The sequence below is a fragment of the Oncorhynchus kisutch genome, linkage group LG11, assembly GCF_002021735.2.
Source record: "Oncorhynchus kisutch isolate 150728-3 linkage group LG11, Okis_V2, whole genome shotgun sequence".
In the NCBI taxonomy this organism is placed as follows: domain Eukaryota; kingdom Metazoa; phylum Chordata; class Actinopteri; order Salmoniformes; family Salmonidae; genus Oncorhynchus; species Oncorhynchus kisutch.
The window spans coordinates 73782329-73803216 of NC_034184.2; the positions used below are offsets into that span (position 1 = coordinate 73782329).

General features: G+C 42.7%; 1 protein-coding gene across 3 annotated transcripts in view; it reads left to right on the top strand.

Moving 5' to 3' along the window:
• Window positions 1-46: 46 nt before the first annotated feature.
• Window positions 47-20888, top strand: part of LOC109899267 (armadillo repeat-containing protein 1-like) — a 29596-nt gene continuing 8754 nt past the window's right edge. The window contains exons 1-7 of one of the 3 annotated variants that reach the window (XM_031836319.1): window positions 47-294; window positions 1245-1453; window positions 5876-5967; window positions 13603-13795; window positions 14421-14537; window positions 14652-14699; window positions 16735-19308. In XM_031836319.1, coding sequence (XP_031692179.1) covers window positions 1292-1453; window positions 5876-5967; window positions 13603-13795; window positions 14421-14537; window positions 14652-14699; window positions 16735-16929 — 807 coding nt within the window. In that variant the 5' untranslated portion in view covers window positions 47-294; window positions 1245-1291 and the 3' untranslated portion in view covers window positions 16930-19308. Of the gene's footprint in view, window positions 295-1244; window positions 1454-5875; window positions 5968-13602; window positions 13796-14420; window positions 14538-14651; window positions 14727-16734; window positions 19309-20888 lie in introns of those variants that run through there. The other 2 variants (XR_002256467.2, XM_020494331.2) reach the window with 2 other exon arrangements.

The following is a 20888-nucleotide window of genomic DNA, read 5'->3' on the forward strand; positions in this document are numbered from 1 at the left end:
ACGTAAAACCTTCGATGAATGGCTCTTCGCCTTGTCGGTCACAACTGAACTGTCCAATCAGCTGTCTTCAAACTGAGACCGTGATGAATTCAATATGGACGTAAAATGTACCAGTTAGCCAGCTAGCTATCCTTTTGCCGAAATTTTGTTATTAAACAAGCTTCAGTTTTATTTCGATGTTGTGACAGAAACAGCTGTCTCTGCTTCTCACAACTGCTTAGTTTATTTTCAACCGCATTGTATTTGCGTTTTTAAAAATATAATTCAAACAGGGGAAGATCACTTGGAGAAAAGGTAATAATATGCTAACGATAACTAGCTAGATCTCTAGCCCAGCTCCTGCTTGTCCTGGGCGTGTTTTCAGATGTTCTGCGTAGACAACAATGCTACACAAGCAAGGTGAAGTTGCCAGCTAATGAGCAACTCTTGCAGTTCTGATAATAAACATGGATGGCCCTTCACTGTAATTATCCCGAGAGTCTTAACCTGAACTAGTTGTGTGTTGTTGTTAGCTAGCTTGCTAACTTTTAACTATTGCTTTTAGCTATTGGTCTTGCTTGCTACGCTATGTTTCATGTGCACGGAGGAGTGCAACTGCCTGGTTTATCAGAATAAAACCACGGGCGTTCTCAACAAAAAAAGATTAAGAACGCTATATTCACTTGGTTTTGGCCCATGGCATTAACGTTAGGCTAATTGGGCCTTTTGTTTGCAGCCATAACATGTTAGCCTCCATAAAACGTTAGCGCCCTTATTTGCTATGCACATCTATCTTCACAATGGGCAGGGCCATATATCAGAACACTCTGCTGATACCATATCAGTAGCTAACTACATTGCTTTAACCTCCGTTATCATGTTTCAATGTGGACCCCCACGCTTTATTTGTCAGCCAAGTGTCCAAAGAAAGAAACTAACGTTAGCTAACTGCTGTAGTTAGCTAGCTAGCTAGTTGACATAGCTAGAAATATCGGTAGGTCTACACACCAAGATAATAATGGTAATGCATTTCAAGTGACCTGTCAAACTGATTGTTTTTCACAAATCACAATATGTTGCTCATATTGATTACAGTATTTGAACAGGTTGATACATCATTACCATTTAATATTGGCAGGTTGTTTTGGTCATGCAGTTTGCCAAAAATAAAGCATTTAGAGACTTGTCACTGAAATGGATGTCATTGTAATTAATAGGTTTGGTACTGTACAGCTTCATCTGACTTGATCCTATTATGTACACAGTGTGAAGAGGCTGGTTTGATGTGCACTGCACAGAGAGAGGAGGCACCATGAGTGGGGAGCTGGATGCGCTGACTGTGGTGAACCAGCTACGAGATCTTGCAGCTGACCCCCTCAACAGACGAGCCATAGTACAGGACAATGGCTGCTTACCGGGGCTCATCCTCTTTCTGGACCACCCCAACCCTCAGGTTGTCTACTCCGCATTATTGGTAAGGCTCATCCACCACCATTTGACCGTTTTGTTGGCAATGCATACGGTCAGGAGTTTTTCCTGAACATATGACCTGGAAAAACTCCAGGCCCTATTATGCAGAAATGTGGCATTCGCCTATGATACAATTATCAAAAGGAATTGGAACCGGGAAGAAGGACAGTCTAATCATGAGTGTACCATGCAACGTGCGGTAAGTCATTCATAACCATCCATCCAGGGGTGTCAGGACAGGTTAGGTTAGAGTGATGGTGCGAAGGGCAATCCCTCCCACTGTGTCGGCGCCAGGCAGGAACATTGATATTTACCCAGCAACATCTACAACAGGGTTTCCCAAACTTGGTCCTGCCCACCACTCCCGGGTGCATGTTTTGTTTCTTGCCCTAGCACTAAACAGGTGATTCAAGTAACCAACTCATCATCAAGCTTTGATTATTTGAATCAGCTGTGTAGTGCTAGGGCAAAAAACAAAACGTGCACTTCCAGACCCACATCAAACATCTCCAATCCAAAGTTAAATCTAGAATTGGCTTCCTATTTCGCAACAAAGCATCCTTCACTCATGCTGCCAAACATACCCTTGTAAAACTTACCATCCTACCAATCCTCGACTTCGGCGATGTCATTTACAAAATAGCCTCCAATACCCTACTCAACAAATTGGATGCAGTCTATCACAGTGCAATCCGTTTTGTCACCAAAGCCCCATATACTACCCACCATTGCGAACTGTACACTCTCGTTGGCTAGCCCTCGCTTCATACTCGTCGCCAAACCCACTGGCTCCATGTCATCTACAAGACCCTGCTAGGTAAAGTCCCCCTTATCTCAGCTCGCTGGTCACCATAGCATCACCCACCTGTAGCCTTCGCTCCAGCAGGTATATCTCTCTGGTCACCCCCAAAACCAATTCTTTCTTTGGCCGCCTCTCCTTCCAGTTCTCTGCTGCCAATGACTGGAACGAACTACAAAAATCTCTGAAACTGGAAACACTTATCTCCCTCACTAGCTTTAAGCACCAATTGTCAGAGCAGCTCACAGATTACTGCACCTGTACATAGCCCACCTACAATTTAGCCCAAGCAGCTACCTCTTTCCCTACTGTATTTATTTTATTTATTTATTTATTTTGCTCCTTTGCACCCCATTATTCTTTATTTCTACTTTGCACATTCTTCCACTGCAAATCTACCATTCCAGTGTTTTACTTGCTATATTGTATTTACTTTGCCACTATGGCCTTTTTTTTGCCTTTACCTCCCTTATCTCACCTCATTTGCTCACATTGTATATAGACTTGTTTATACTGTATTAATGACTGTATGTTTGTTTTACTCCATGTGTAACTCTGTGTCGTTGTATGTGTCGAACTGCTTTGCTTTATCTTGGCCAGGTCGCAATTGTAAATGAGAACTTGTTCTCAACTTGCCTACCTGGTTAAATAAAGGTGAAATATAAAAAAATAAAAACCCAGGAGAGGCCTCAGGACCGAGTTTGGGAAACCCTCTTCTAGAAGAACCCTGTTGTAAAAGAACCCTGTAGAGGAACCAGGAGATTGGTGTCGTCTGGTGCCTGATGTGGCTCTCTGATGCCAGGCTGTAATAATGTTAATTAAAACTAGTTGCAAAATAAACAAAAAAATATCAACAGGGGAAAAAAGAAAAGTGATAGGTTGCATCACCCATATCTGAGACTGCAACAAAAATACAGTTGTATTTTCTTGTAGCTACACGATCAACAATGTCAGTGTTTGAAGAAGAGTGTTCTCGGGCACATCTCCTAGGATACACACACACACACACACACACACACACATCTGAGTGCTTTATATAATTGTTCTTATTTAGTGGTGACCTGGACAGTGTACACTCAAAGCCTGTACTTGTTGCATTGGTTATGCAACACACACACACAGTACTAGCTCTCACCAGTGGTGTAAAGTACGGAAGTAAAAATACTTTAAAGTAGAGGTCGACCGAATAATCGGAATGGCCGATTTAATTAGGACCGATTTCAAGTTTTCATAACAATCGGAAAGCGGTATTTTTGGATACCGATTTGGCTGATTTGTTTGTTTGTTTTTTACGCCTTTATTTAATTAGGCAAGTCAGTTAAGAACACATTCTTATTTTCAATGACGGCCTAGGAACGGTGGGTTAACTGCCTTGTTCATGGGCAGAACGACAGATTTTTACCTTGTCAGCTCGGGGATTCAATCTTGCAACCTTAGGGTTAACTAGTCCAACGCTCTAACCACCTGCCTCACGAGGAGCCTGCCTGTTACGCGAATGCAATAAGCCAAGGTAAGTTGCTAGCTAGCATTAAACTTATCTTATAAAAAACAATCAATCATAATCACTAGTTAACTACACATGGTTGATTATATTACTAGTTTTTTCTAGCGTGTCCTGCGTTGCATATAATCGATGCAACGCTGGGGGATGATTTAACAAAAGCGCATTTGCGAAAAAAGCACAATCTTTGCATGACTATCTAACCATAAACACCCATGCCTTTCTTAAAATCAATACACAGAAGTATATATTTTTAAACCTGCATATTTAGCTAAATGAAATCCAGGTTAGCAGGCAATATTAACCAGATGAAATTATGTCACTTCTCTTGCGTTCATTGCACGCAGAGTCAGGGTATATGCAACAGTTTGGGCAGCCTGGCTCGTTGCAAACTAATTTGCCTGAATTTTATGTAATTATTACATAACATTGAAGGTTGTACAATGTAACAGGAATATTTAGACTTAGGGATGCCACCCGTTAGATAAAATACCAAACGGTTCTGTATTTCACTGAAATAATAAACGTTTTGTTTTCGAAATGATAGTTTCCGGATTCGACCATATTAGTGACCTAAGGCTCGTAGACCTGTGTGTTGTTATGTTATAATTAAGTCTGATTTGATATTTGATAGAGCAGTCTGACTGAGCGATGGTAGGCAGCAGCAGGCTCGTAAGCATTCATTCAAACAGCACTTTCGTGAGTTTTGCCAGCAGCTCTTCGCAATGCTTCACACATTGAGCTGTTTATTACTTCAAGCCTATCAACTCCCGAGATTAGGCTTGTGTAACCGATGTGAAATGGCTAGCTAGTTAGTGGGGTGCGCACTAATAGCATTTCAAACGTCACTCGCTCCGAGACTTGGAGTAGTTGTTCCCCTTGCTCTGCAAGGGACGCAGCTTTTGTGGAGCGATGGGTAACGATGCTTCGAGGGTGGCTGTTGTCGATGTGTTCCTGGTTCGACCCCAGGTAGGGGCGAGGAGAGGGACGGAAGCGATAGTGTTACACTGGCAATACTAAAGAGCCTATAAGAACATCCAATAGTCAAAGGTATATGAAATACAAATGGTATAGAGAGAAATAGTCCTATAAATACCATATTAACTACAACCTAAAACCTCTTACCTTGGAATATTGAAGTCTCATGTTAAACTTTCATATGTTCTCATGTTCTGAGCAAGGAACTTAAACATTAGCTTTTTTACATGGTACATATTGCACTTTTACTTTCTTCTCCAACACTGTTTTTGCATTATTTAAACCAAATTGAACATGTTTCATTATTTATTTGAGGCTAAATATATTTTTATTGATTTATTATATTAAGTTATAATAAGTGTTCATTCAGTATTGTTGTAATTGTCATTATTACAAATACATTTAAAAAATTGTCCAATTAATCGGTATTGGCTTTTTTGGGTCCTCCAATAATTGTTATCGGCATTGAAAAATCATAATCGGTCGACCTCTACTTTAAAGTACTACTAAGTTGCTTTTTCGGCTATATGTACTTTACTATTTACACTTTTTTACTTCTACATTCCTAAAGAAAACAAAATACTTTCTACTCCATACATTTTCACTGACACCCAAAAGTACTCATTCATTTTGATAGGAAAATGGTCCAATTCACTCACTTATCAAGAGAACATCCATGGTCATTCCTACTGTGTTTGTAAATAATGTCTGAGTGTGCCCCTGGCTATCTGTAAATAAATAAACAAGAATTGTGCCATCTCCATTGCTTAATATAAGGAATTTGAAATGATTTATACTCTTACTTTTGATACTTAAGTATATTTTAGTAATTCCATTTTCATTTGATACTTATTATATTTAAAATCAAATACTTTTAGACTTTTACTCAAGTAGTATTTTACTGGATGACTCACTTTTACTTGAGTTGTTTTCTATTAAGGTATCTTTACTTCTACTCAAGTATGACATTTGAGTGCTTTTTCCATCACTGGCTCTCACTGCGCTTAAGTGGCTGGTTGGCTGCTCAGCTGTGATTGTGTGTATGCATCTTTGCCTGGCTGAGTTTTAACACACACACACATACACAACCAGAGAGAGTGATAGCCCTAGGTTTGTTTAAGCTGTAATGGCTTCCCTTGTCCTTCCAGGCAGTGCGCTACCTTGCAGAATGTCGGTCCAACCGAGAGAAGATGAAGGGAGAGCTGGGCATGATGCTGAGTCTGCAGAATGTCATGCAGAAGTAAGTCCCCTACCTGTCACCGCACTGCACTGTATCGGACTGAGCACACACACACTGCACTTTTCACTGAAAACCTGATCCTGATATTTCTCTTGTTTTCAGAGGACAATAATTGCCTCCGTGCCTGTCTGCAAATTTTCTTGACCGGAAGGTTGTCTAAGGTTGCCATGTCAGTTTGAATTTGATCAATCCAGAATTAAAGTCTGCCGCTAAACAATTAATTAGCTGTTTCTGCACATTTAGGGATTTGATGCAACCAGCCACTTTTCAATTTTTTTATTTTACCTTTATTTAACTTCTTGACGCACACATCCCGTTAGCGGGATCATTTTCGTCAACATCCTCTGAATTGCAGAGCGCCAAATTCAAATTAAATGACTAAAAATATTTAATTTTCATGAAATCACAAGTGCAATATAGCAAAACACAGCTTTGCTTGTTGTTAATCCACCTGGCGTGTCAGATTTCAAAAAATATTTTCGGCGAAAGCATACCAAGCATTTATGTAAGGACATCTCTCTCAGCAGACAAAACATTACAAACAGCCAGCAGCAAAGTAGATTGTTTTTCTGACTTTGGTGACCAATCAAATGAATCTCTTACCTTTGATGATCTTCGGATGTTTGCACTCACGAGACTCCCAGTTAAACAATAAATGTTCCTTTTGTTCCATTAAGATTATTTTTCTTTAAAAAATATTATTTTTCTATCCAAAATACCTCCATTTGGTTGGCGCGTTATGTTCAGAAATCCACAGGCTCGAGCGGTCACGGCCAGGCAGACACAAATTCCAAATGTCAAAGTTTTTTTATAATCAATCCTCAGGTTGTTTTTACAATATATAATCGATAATATTTCAACCGGACCGTAGCTTCTTCAATAGGAGAGAGAGAGAAAAAGTTATTCGCTCATTTTTCAGAATAAAAGCCTGAAACTATATCTAAAGACTGTTCACACCATGTGGAAGCCAAAGGAAAAGGAATCTGGTTGATATCCCTTTAAATGGAGGGAAGGCATGCCATTGCATGCAGAGAGCATGCACATGAACAGAGAGCTTTCAGGAAAGACAGCACTTCCTGGTTGGATTTTCCTCAGGTTTTCGCCTGCAATATTTGTTCTGTTATACTCACAGACAATATTTTGACCGTTTTGGAAACTTTAGAGTGTTTTCTATCCTAATCTGACAATTATATGCATATTCTAGATTCTGGGCCTGAGAAATAGGCAGTTTCATTTGGGTACGTTTTTCATCCAAACATCAAAATACTGCCCCCTACACTCAACAAGCTAACAAGGCAAGTCAGTTAAGAACACATACTTATTTTCAATGATGACCTAGGAACAGTGGGTTAACTGCCTTGTTCAGAGGCAGAACCACAGATTTTTACCTTGTCAGGGGATTTGATCTTGCATCCTTCCAGGTTACTAGTCCAACACTCTAACCACTAGGCTACCTGCCGCCCCGATCTAGTCAGTATCCCCACTTTTTTTTGTTAAATTTTGAATAATGTTAGGGTTGCCAGGTATTTTTCTCATGGACCGTTATCGGCTAAGCAGCTAAGTCTACACTTTCATCGCTGCATCTGTCTCTTCAAATAAATACATGTTAATGTCCATTAAATGCCCTTTAGTTAGGCATAAAACATGAAACATTTCATTTTCCTTCACTGTAAACTAGGCCTGGGAATTGCCAGGAACCTCATACTTTGTACCGATACGGTATTGAGATTTTATACTGCGATTTTTATTGCAGTTTGATGTTCCAAACATATTGCTCACTATATGTCTGCTGCAGAGGGATATGAGAGGATGATTTTTATCAGTCATGGACAGAAAAGTGCTGAAAGCAACATGTTGGCTCACTATTTAAGAAGATGGGGAACCAGCTATAGCATGAAAAATACAGTTTTGGCGCAGGTACAGCCCACTAGCGTCAGCTAACGCTACCTAGCGGCAACAAAAACAAGTATTTGTTTTTACTAATTGATACTGAGTCAAAGTATGGATTTGTAATATCTTCCAAAATAATATTGTGATACCCCCCCCCCTATCACTACTAAAAAAAATATGGTTAAAAAGTATGCCCTCTGTTACCTTGCTAAATCAATATGGCTTCCACATTCTGGTCACCCAGTGGGGTCGCTAGACCTCCAGCTAGGGTTGTTGTGTGCTCCCCCTCCTAGTGAGAGGAACTGGAGGGTGTGTGGTAAGTGACTGCTGTTTATGATTGGCTCTCAGAAGTGTGCCAGCGGTTGGCAGGCCTGGGATCAGGCTGTATGATCTTCTCCCAGGGCACAACTCTCTGTGAGACTGACCCTGGGCTAACCAGCCAGTCACTTCAGCTAGCAACAGGCCCTATCAAGATGGGTCCTGCGGTCACCCCGACTCCCTCTGCTCCCATTCCACACAATGACTTTGGGTGGAGGTCATTAATGGCTGGAGAGACTGTGAACACAAGACTGAAGAGAAAGTCTATCCAAGTTACCACTCCCAAGGCTCTGCATTATTATTATTGGTACAGAGATTTAGCTTGTGAATGGAGCTTTGTCTAGTCCATTCACACAGAAGAACAATGCCTGTCGCATATCCGTCCCCCCCACACACACATTCTGAAATGACCTTTTTGTCTGCCCCCAGTTTTATCATTGGAATGCGATACAAAATGAGGCAACGGTGTGCTTTAGGACCATGCAGACGCTTCCAAGCTGTCGTGTAGGCTGTTTGGAGTGTTTATTCAACTGTTAAAATATATATATATATATACAATGTTATTTTTGTTAGTTTTGGTGTTCGGCTGTTAGCGCCACAATTTTTTCTTGAGGCAAATCGATGTTTGGTAGCCGAAGTCTACACCCCTTTGTCAGTGATAGGTCAACAGTAGGGGTGGGAACTATCGACAGGAGGATTCAATTAAGTGTTTGCTCTCTTTCAACTAGAGAGACACGGCAGGTAGTCTTGTGGTTAGAGCGTTAGACTGGTAACTGGAAGGTTGCAAGTTCGAATCCCTGAGCTGACAAGGTAAAAATCTGTCATTCTGCCCCTGAACAAGGCAGTTAACCCACTGTTCCTAGGCTGTCATTGAAAATAAGAATTTGTTCTTAGCCTTTCTAGGGCAGGCGTTCCGCTAGCGGAACCCCTCGACAACATTCCGCTGAAAAGGCAGCGTGCGAAATTCAATATATTCAAAATATTTTTGGGAAATATGTAACTTTCACACATTAGCCTAGTAAAATAAAAAAGATAGTCCCTACTGTCCAGCACACCACATTGGTTGTGGTGCATTTGCATTCCACCATGCTTGACACAAATGCCTGCATGGTGATACCAAAGATTGTAATAACTTAACCAAGATAGACCACAGCCTGTCGTTTCCAAAGGTAACAAATTAGTCATAGTCTGCAGAACAAGCAAGGAGGGGGGCAGAGCCAAGGTAGCGAGATCCTATTGGAGGGTTCTAGCATCCTCTGCAAATATTTGTATGAACATAACAAGATTCAACAACTGAGACATAAACTGAACAAGTTCCACAGACATGTGACTAACAGAACTGGAATAATGTGTCGCTGAACAAAGAGGGGGTCAAAATCAAAAGTAACAGTCAGTATCTGGTGTGGCCACCAGCTGCATTAAGTACTGCAGTGCATCTTCTCCTCATGAACTACACCAGATTTGCCAGTTCTTGCTGTGAGATGTTACCCCACTCTTCCACCAAGGCACCTGCAAGTTCCCAGACTTTTCTGGGGGAATGGCCCAAGCCCTCACCCTCTGATCCAACAGGTCCCAGACGTGCTCAATGGGATTGAGATCCGGGCTCTTCACTGGCCATGGCAGAACACTGACATTCCTGTCTTGCAGGAAATCATGCACAGAACGAGCAGTATGGCTAGTGGCATTGTCATTCTGGAAGGTCATGTCAGGTTGAGCCTGCAGGAAGAGTACCACATGAGGGAGGAGGATGTCCTCCCTGTAATGCACAGCGTTGAGATTGCCTGCAATGACAAAAGCTCAGTCCGATGATGACCCTCCCTCCAAATCGATCCCGCTCCAGAGTACAGGCTTCGGTGTAATGTTCATTCCTTCGACAATAAACACGAATCCGACCATCACCCCTGGTGAGACAAAACCGCGACTCGTCAGTGAAGAGCACTTTTTGCCAGTCCTCTCTGGTGAGCACTGATGGAGTGATTGTGCGTTCCCGGTGTAACTCAGGCAGTTGTTGTAACTCAGGCAGTTGTTGTTGCCATCCTGTACCTGTCCCGCAGGCGTGATCGGATGCACCGATCCTGTGCAGCTGTTGTTATACGTGGTCTGCGAGGATGATCAGCTGTCCGTCCTGTCTCCCTGTAGAGCTGTCTTAGGCATCTCACAGTACGGACATTGCAATTTATTTCCCTGGCCACATCTACAGTACTCATGCCTCCTTGCAGCATGCCTAAGGCACGTTCACACAGGGACCCTGGGCATCTTTCTTTTGGTGTTTTTCAGAGTCCGTAGAAAGGCCTCTTTAGTGTCCTAAGTTTTCATAACTGTGACCTTAATTGCCTACAGTCTGTAAGCTGTTAGTGTCTTAACGACCGTTCCACAGGTACATGTTCATTAATTGTTTATGGTTCATTGAACAAGCATGGGACACAGTGTTTAAACCCTTTACAATGAAGATCTTTTAAGTTATTTGGATTTTTACGAATTATCTTTGAAATACAGGGTCCTGAAAAAGGGCTGTTTCTTTGTTGTTGCTGAGTTTACATCCAGTGAATTTGTCTCATTGTTCTATCTGTGGTGATACCCCAGCACCTACAGGTCACAGGGCACGACTTGTGTCTGTGGATTGGTGGAATTTGTGGGTTGCCTTCAAAATAAGTCCCTTATTTAAAGTGATGCAAATGGAACAAATGGTGGAATCATGCCATATTTGGACGAGATAATGCTGAACAAGTTTGCAATGTTTTTACATAATTTAATTAAACACATATTAATTTGACAATAAATAGAAAAAAAACTATTGAAAGCCCACTAATGTATTAGACTACATAATTGCATTGCGGGCATACTTATATTCACTGTGTACAGCCTTACCCCATTTCATGGGTGCACACTCCATAGGTATCGTCCTACTCAGTGACACTCACAGAACGCAACTATGTAGAGTTTACATACATATTAGTTCTAACTCGTACTGAAGGACTCTGAAACCACTGTGAAATGAGCCACATTAGCTGTGAACGTTCAATGCACATAGTAAGTTAACTGGTGAGCTAATGTGGCTTGTTTCAGAGTCCTGCAATAAAGCTGAGACGCTAATATTTGGGTAAACTTTACATAGTTATGATCAGTGGGTGTCTGAGTAGGCTGATCATCAGTTTCATGGGGGCACAATCCACAGGTAAGGCTGTACAGTGACCTCAGCTGACTGTAGGTTTCTGTCGGAGTAACCCTCTCAAGGTTCACTGTTTTATTGTTCACATTACTACATCTGTAATCTAGTTTGTGTCTTTCTTTTTTAATGCAGGAGGTTGCAGGAATTTGGCCCAAGCAAGTCTCCTCTTCTTATTGGTGTCCTTTAATAATGATTTCTTTGCAACAATTCAACCATGAAGGCCTGATTCACACAGTGTCTTCTGGACAGTTGATGTTGAGATGTTTATGTTACTTTAACTCTGTGAAACATTTATTTGGCCTGTGATCTGAGGCTAAACTTATCCTCTGCAGCAGAGGTAACTCTGGGTCTTCCTTTCCTGTGGCGGTCCTGATGAGAGACAGTTTCATCATAGGGCTTGATGAGTTTTTGCGACAGCACTTGAAGAATCTTTCAAAATTCTTGAAAACTTCCAGATTTACTGGCCTTCATGTCTTAAAGTAATGATGGAGTGTTGTTTCTCTTTGCTTATATGAGCTGTTCTTGCCATAATATGGACTTGGTCTTTTACCAAATAGGGCTGTCTTCTGTATACCACCCCTACCTTGTCACAACACAACTGATTGATTCAAACGCATTAATAAGGAAATTAAATCCACAAATTAACTTTTAACAAAGCACCCCTTTTCATTGAAATGTATTCCATGTGACTACCTCATGAAGCTGGTTGAGAGAATGCCAAGAGTGTGCAAAGCTGTCATCAAAGCAAAGGGTGGCTACTTTGGAGATTCTCAAATATAAAATATATTTTGGTTAACACATTTTCGGTTACTACATTATTCCTTATGTGTTATTTCATAGTTTTGATGTCTTCACTATGTAGGAAATAGCAAAAAATAAAATAAACCCTGGAATGAGTAGGTGTGTCCAGACTTTTGACTGCTACTGTATGTATGTGGACACCTTTAAATCCAGAATTGGAAGGCTGGTTTGCACAACTCAACTATGCCAGACAACAGATGTCCTATCTGGTTATATTGGCTGAATGATGTCTTGGTGACATGTATAGTATTAGCCTGCAGGGGCATCCTGGGACCATCACAGTATGGCAGTACTGACCACGCATGTCTGTGTCGAGGAATACTGCTGTCCTCTAGCCGTGCTCTGTCTCCACAAAGGAGACAATGTACTTAGCTCATGTATGCTTTATAAATCATATTAATTTACTGATAAATTATCAGTCTCTTTGATTTGACAGGGATTATTTACTTATGTCTACATTTTTCTGTTAAAGATGCACTATGTAGAAATTGCTCCGCCATTTCCTGGTTGCTAAATTTGTAATAGTTCTCCTAATTTCAGTTTGTGACAAAACAAGTATAGTGTTGATAATCATTTTACCATCTAAACCACTGTGAAATATATTTTCCATAACCACACACATTGTATTTCTATCTGTTTTGCTTGTTTTCAAAACCAAAGTAAAAGTCTTTATCACGGGAAGCATAGACACCACACACAGAACAGATCTACCAATTCTTAGACTTGCCTTCAATGAGTGACAGATCTAGAACACACATTTCCATGTGAATTTGGTCAACAGCAAAAGAAGTGACACATTGCGGCTTTTAAATGACATTAGACTAATACTTTCATTAACAGTATTATTATTGAACCTTTTAGAGAGCGACGGAGACCTTAGTGAATGTATGGTCGTTTTATGAGTGTAGTGTGGTCATTTCTCCTCCTACGAGGCTGGCTATTTATACAGTGGAAAGGTTAGGTGGTGACAGGCCTGTCACACTGGCTCTCTGTCGGGGGCCACCCCCCCCCCATCCCACCCTACCTCCTCCATGCAGCTGGACAGCTCTCTTACTGTGCGTCTGGCAATGAGACTACTTGTAGAAATATCAACCACTCAGCCCAGTGGGCTCTGGGAGAGACTTGGACAGGCCCAGACCACACGAGAGGACACCCAGCTGTAATGGAGACCACCGTTGTCGTGTTGCACAGAGGGGAAGAGTAGACATGGAAACTTTACTCTTTATGCGTCCACTTCCTTATTGACTTGGATTCATTGGTACCATCTTGCCCTTGTCTGGATTTGAAGAGAGGACTTGGACATGATGAAATAACATGTGTAAAATGTAAAATCTCACACAGCAAGTATGCCTTTGTTTGCTGAGACAACTGTCCACAAATGTACTTGAAAAAAATGTACCTTTTGATACTTAACCTCTCTTTCTCCCCCCCCTCTCTCCTCCCTAACCCTCCCTCAGGAGCACCTCCCCAGGGGAGACCAAGCTTCTAGCGTCTGAGATTTATGAGATTCTGCAGGCGGCTGGTAATGACCAGGCAGAGCAGGCCGAGGCTGAAGCCGCCTCCTGCAGACGCAAGGCCCACTTCTTCATGGGCTCCACCAACAAGCGGGCCATGACCGTGGTGCTGCACATCGACGGCCTGGACGACTCAGTGAGTGGATAGTGGTGTTTCCACATTGTACACACACAATCCCATAACACACCTGAGGAGAGCAGTTTGCCAGACCAACGGCCCAGGCTCCATTCCAAACTGTCTGCTTGCTTCATGACTTCTTGCCTTTAATGTGTCTCATTGGGATGAAAACAGGTGAAAAAATAGAATCGCTTTCTTTGTTATTGTGATAGGTTAACACAGTCGATAAGTCACCACCTCTAAGAACCCTTGAGTTCGGCATATTGTCACCCTGTTGTCAATGTGACCACACAGTCTTAACACACATTGTCAAGTAATGTGGGTCAGTGTTGTAAATGTCAGCCATTGAACAGCAGGGTGTTGAGATTAAACCTGAACATCACACCACAGGAGAGCTGCACCTGTCCCTGATCACATTACACCAGACAGACAGCCTCAGTGACCAACACTCATACCACAAGACAATGGAAGATGGGCTCTTTTGACATTTCATGTCTATTACCGTGTTGCATATGTATGCAACATTAAACCCCTTCATCTGAATAGAATGTGAAGGTTTACAGGGTTACTGGGTGACCATTTTATTTAAGACTGAATTGGTCTTGTCCTCTGCACAACTTCCCTTTCTCTCTCCATCCCTCAGACTCATAGAAGTCTGTGTGAGGAGGCCCTGCTGAAGATCCCAGGGGTGATCAGCTTCACCTTCCAGATGGCTGTGAAGAGGTGTGTGGTCAGGATCCGCTCTGACCTCAAGGCTGAGGTGAGTTGCTCTCTCCACAATGTCATTCCACGGCACTGGGAAATAGATGAAGAACATCCCTTTTTTGATGACTTTGATCCTGTGATGAAGAACATCCATCTTTGTGTTCCTCAGGCGCTGGGCACGGCGATCAACTCCACCAAGGTGATGAAGGCTGCACAGGTAGTGAAGGGAGAGGATGGAGGAGAGGTAAATGGAGGGAGGGAGGGATAGCACTGTCAAATGAAATTACAACTCACTTTACAGTAAAACAATCAAATGAAGGTGAACAGAAGTTAATAATATAAAACAAAATAATATTGAAATGTTTGATTCAAGGCTGTGCTAAATAACTGTAAAATAATGTATTCATCTTCAGGCTAAAAGGTTTTGAAACGTCATTTAAAAAGCTCCACTGTGTCTGGCCCTCTTACCTGACAGGGCAAGTCATTGGGTTATTGTTGTGCTGTTGCACCTTTGGCTAGGGCTTATTGTTTTTCAAAATGTCCACACCCAGTGGGAGTAGGCATGGTAGAGCTGCTCTGTGTAGCTGCTGCGTGCTGGGAATATGTTTATATCCTGGTGTGCTTGGGATGGTAGCTTGATCACAGATGAATCTTGGTTATTTGGAGTGACACCATTAGCTGGTCATCTCTCTCTAACCTGAGGGGATTACTCACCGCCAGGTCACATGACCAATCCCAGCATGCCCTGGGAGCAGTGTGGCACGACACCATGTATCTTTGGGAAACTGCAACACCCATCAGAGGAGAAGAGCCAGCAACAGAACTCCCACTCCCGTCTGAAGTAGTTAGATTAGGGGGAGATTTCTTCCTTTAGGTGCTCAATCATGGCCTGAAATGTCCCTCTCCAACAGAGCGACAGCTCCTCACTGACCTTCTGCTGTTCCTGTTATGTCCATCAGGGGGCAGAGCTGGTTCATTTATGTTTCAGAGATGACCCTGGAGAGGTAGAGGATAGCTTGAAAGAGCCTGGTGTTGTTTTGTCTGCACTGTTTTTGTCCCCCACAATGAAATCGGGGAGGGGACTGGATCTGTCTACGTCCGTATGTTCGTCACATGCACTATCTTAGACAGCACTGGCCCGATTTTGACGTAACTTGTGAATGATGCGTCTTGCCATAGAGATCTTACATTTACATAATTACACAGAATGTCAAGATGGTGGCACTGTAACAAGAGATTGCAAATGCCAGCCTTGAAAGTTCACGCCACTCACCTCGTTTGACCCGAAGTCCTGAAATTCAGTACATAGGTCCCTCTCCTCACAAAGGAACACATTTACCTCAGGGACCCATATGGTCCGCCATGATGGATTTGAGCCTTTTAGAATTTTGTGAAAAAAACTTTCAAGGCCAGTCCTCTGACACCGAAGACTGATCTGCATGAAACTTCATATGCTGCTATGAACAAAGGTCCACCAACACACAATATTTTCCAGACTTGTACCTAAAACAACATGGCCACTATTGACCAATAAACATTAACGTGGGTGTGGTCGGGCACATAAATGCATATAATTCAGTCACAGATATTCATATTGTAAGAAAATTTGGTAAACATGTTGCAAAAACTGTCAAGGCTCAACATATGCAAGAACATTCATATCGACCACATGGTGGCACTATAATGGGGACATATTTTATTACTACCAGTATAGTCAAGTTTGAATTGTTGTCACTAATTGGCCCAAGGGGTGGGGGCTGCATCATTTGTGGGGGATGACATGTTTACTGTTGCCTTGTTTAATTAAACCAGTTTGCCACTAGGCAGGGATTCTGAACAATTGTTGTCTATCTCTCTCACCCCCCTCCCTCCGTCTGTCCCACCCTCCCTTCCACTGTCCTTACGTCCCACCCTCTCCCTCCGTCTGTCCCACCCTCCCTTCCACCGTCCTTACATCCCACCCTCTCCCTCCGTCTGTCCCACCCTCCCTTCCACCGTCCTTACGTCCCACCCTCTCCCTCCGTCTGTCCCACCCTCCCTTCCACCGTCCTTACGTCCCACCCTCCCTTCCACCGTCCTTACGTCCCACCCTCTCCCTCCGTCTGTCCCACCCTCCCTTCCAACGTCCTTACGTCCCACCCTCTCCCTCCGTCTGTCCCACCCTCCCTTCCACCGTCCTTACGTCCCACCCTCTCCCTCCGTCTGTCCCACCGTCCTTACGTCCCACCCTCTCCCTCCGTCTGTCCCCCCAGCTGATGCTTCCATTCCAGGAGGGTGCGGAGGTGGTGGTGGTGGAGCACAACGTGGACGTCCCAGACTACCTCCCTGAGGAGGAAAGCCCGTCTCAGGAGCAGGACAAGGCCGTGACCCGTGTGGGCTCCATCACAGATGGCGTGGGCTGGCTCAGCACCGCCGCCAACTTCCTGTCCCGCTCCTTCTACTGGTGACCACTTCCTGTGTCAGTACCCATCGTCACAACCCGAAACTACCAACTGACGGTCGGTCGCCTTAGCCCACCAGCCCTGCCTATCCCCTTCCCCGGTCATCCAGCCCTTCTACTCTCTAGTCCCTCTCAGCAGCCACACAGAGTACCACTCTGCTCAGTGTCTATATGGAGCACTGGACTGCCATGCGCACCCTAAATAGGGTTGCAAAATTCCAGGAACATTCAATAAACTCCCTGGTTTTCCAGATATCCCGGTTGGAGGATTCCCGGAATCAGGAGGGAATAAGCAGGAAAGCTGGTAGCCTCCTACCAGGATTTCTGGAATACCAGGTAATTTATTGAAAGTTCCTGGAATAACCTTCACTTGTATATAAGAGGAAATAAGCTAAGAACATGCTAGCTACTGTACCACAGGTAAAGCACTGCACACTAAATACACATTCAACCGTTACACGTTATGCACCTCACAAGCCATCGACGGAGGACTTCAGAATCAGCTTCTCTTCTTTTCCTTTAGAAAATGAGCTTTCTCTGATGCCCGACGGTCCATCATCTCTTTGAAACCAAATTGCATTGTGGGAATGCATGGCATTGCGTAGTCTTCTGAGTTGGAGCGATTGCATTGGATGATGCTGCGCTTGTGGAAATTTTTGTGCTTGAGTTTGAATCTTTTCCTCATTTAAAAAAAAAGGCTTTTTTCACCTTTTTCTGTCTTTTGCCAACCTCTCATTCACTTTTGTTTCCATCATGTGGGGGAGCCTGTTTAAAGCGTGCTGTAATTATTTTGTGTGTGCTGATCTTGCTCGTTGCCTTTCCTCAATCCTTTGTGTGTGCCTTTTTCATGCTTTGCTGCAATCTATTACTATTTAGTGGTCCATCTGAACTTTGCTCTAAACCTCTGAAGCCTTGTGAATAATGCCATCTCGGTCCTCTACGTCCGGAGCTTGTTTTCCCCAGCACGTCATGTCTCTCACAGGGAGATGTCATATCTGTCGTAAGGAAACGAGACCCCAGCGAAGGCTGTGGTCCAGTCAGTCAAATGACACTAGCTCCCACATAGAGGACTGTTGATGCAGAAGGAAAAGGGACATTGCGATGGTTAGGGTTCTACTATAGCCGTCTGCATTGGTCCACTTGTTACCTCTTATAAGTCTCCGAGGACTTGGGAATCCCTTGGTTGAACAGTACAGTAGAGGTGTGTTCAGACAGATCGTTGTTGTGATGTATTGACTGACATCCTGAATTGACTTCTTAGTTCTTTCCCCTTCACGGTTTCTGTATAGCATTATCATATAGCGTTCTGAAAGGTCAGAGAGTAATCAACTAGGCCTAAATCATTGTAGTGGAGTAAAGTATCTCGCCCTAAATGTGTCTCTCAACCTAAAGCTCATCAACATCTTCACTATTGTGGCCCAGCCACTTTAATGTTTGTTTTACCCCCTTTTAGCCAGCTGTGTCCTTAAAACAAAGTGTACACACACACCTTTGCTGCTGAGAGGAAGACTGTAGAGGTGTAAGCAGCATCGGGGGGTGGATATGTACATTTTGTAAGTTCAGTTCAACTTCGTCTGCATTTTACTTTGTTGAAAAATGGCACAGAATATAATTTTCGATGTAGATAACACCCTTTATCAAGAGGCTTTGACTAATTTCCGATACATTTAAAGTATGATGATACTGTAGGTTCTTGCAGAAAACTGGTTTTGGATTGACTTAATTTTCTTTTGAGAGCCTTTCATGCCTGTAATCCTGCCTTCATGATCTCATCTGATTTGAGTGTGATTGACATGCATTGTGTAAAGGAAGTGCCGACCAGACAATGAATAGTCTCCTGCTGGAGGCCATACTCACCGCTCACATGGCTAGTCGAATAGTATGATTAAAAATGACCTCAAAGAATTAGCCTAATAACATATATCCACTAAAGTGAGTGTCTCTTATCTAGCACCAGCCCTCAAAAGTAGTGCTTACCAACAACAAAGAACACGACAACAACAAGTCATAGGATGAAGTTGAGAAATCCTCAGTGTTATATTTAATCCCAATCCTTAGTCTTCCTTTTTTCTCTAACATCCACCGAATCAGTCAAGATTCGCACCATGGAGTTAATTGTAATATATGTTATACCCCTTGTACTGTTTATCATAAATACTTGAACACGTTATTTTGTCTCTGTTTAAATCCCCCATGTGATATGCAGTCAGTTTTTAATCGCACCCTATCCTTTAATAGCCACTGCATCAGGATGGTGTATCAAGTCCTCAGAATAGTAGCTTCTTCTCATATACAGTGTTTATCTGACATATAACGTAATATAATATATTGCAGATCTCAAAACAGTTCATTCCCAATTCAAATATTAAAAAGAATTACAATTGTTTGCGTCTGTTGTGATGTCAGCAGTGTGTGTTGTGATGTTAGCAGTGTGTGTTGTGATGTCAGCAGTGTGTTGTGATGTCAGCAGTGTGTTGTCAAATCAAATTTTGTCACATGCGTCGAATACAACCGGTGTAGACCTTAAGGTGAAATGCTTACTTACAAGCCCTTAACCAACAATGCCGTTTTAATAAAAATAAGTGTTAAGTAAAAAATAAGTACAAAAAAAATAACATGGTTGGATAGTTAGAGCAGTAGTGAGGCTATAACAGTAGTGAGGCTATAACAGTAGTGAGGCTATAACAGTAGTGAGGCTATAACAGTAGTGAGGCTATAACAGTAGTGAGGCTATAACAGTAGTGAGGCTATAACAGTAGTGAGGCTATAACAGTAGTGAGGCTATAACAGTAGCGAGGCTATAACAGTAGCGAGGCTATAACAGTAGCGAGGCTATAACAGTAGCGAGGCTATAACAGTAGCGAGGCTATAACAGTAGCGAGGCTATAACAGTAGCGAGGCTATAACAGTAGCGAGGCTATAACAGTAGCGAGGCTATAACAGTAGCGAGGCTATGTACATGTAGGTAGAGTACAGCAGTGTGTTGTGATGTCAGCAGAATGTTGTCAGTAGTGTGTTGTGATGTCAGCAGAATGTTGTCAGTAGTGTGTTGTGATGTCAGCAGAATGTTGTTGTCAGTAGTGTATTGTGATGTCAGCAGAATGTTGTCAGTAGTGTATTGTGATGTCAGCAGAATGTTGTTGTCAGAAGTGTGTTGTGATGTCAGCAGAATGTTGTTGTCAGTAGTGTGTTGTGATGTCAGCAGAATGTTGTTGTCAGTAGTGTGTTGTGATGTCAGCAGAATGTTGTTGTCAGAAGTGTGTTGTGATGTCAGCAGAATGTTGTTGTCGGTAGTGTGTTGTGATGTCAGCAGAATGTTGTTGTCAGTAGTGTGTTGTGATGTCAGCAGAATGTTGTCAGAAGTGTGTTGTGATGTCAGCAGAATGTTGTTGTCAGTAGTGTGTTGTGATGTCAGCAGAATGTTGTTGTCAGTAGTGTGTTGTGATGTCAGCAGAATGTTGTTGTCGGTAGTGTGTTGTGATGTCAGCAGAATGTTGTTGTCGGTAGTGTGTTGTGATGTCAGCAGAATGTTGTTGTCAGTAGTGTGTTGTGATGTCAGCAGAATGTTGTCAGAAGTGTGTTGTGATGTCAGCAGAATGTTGTTGTCAGTAGTGTGTTGTGATGTCAGCAGAATGTTGTTGTCGGTAGTGTGTTGTGATGTCAGCAGAATGTTGTTGTCAGAAGTGTGTTGTGATGTCAGCAGAATGTTGTTGTCGGTAGTGTGTTGTGATGTCAGCAGAATGTTGTTGTCAGAAGTGTGTTGTGATGTCAGCAGAATGTTGTTGTCGGTAGTGTGTTGTGATGTCAGCAGAATGTTGTTGTCAGTAGTGTGTTGTGATGTCAGCAGAATGTTGTTGTCGGTAGTGTGTTGTGATGTCAGCAGAATGTTGTTGTCAGAAGTGTGTTGTGATGTCAGCAGAATGTTGTTGTCAGTAGTGTGTTGTGATGTCAGCAGAATGTTGTTGT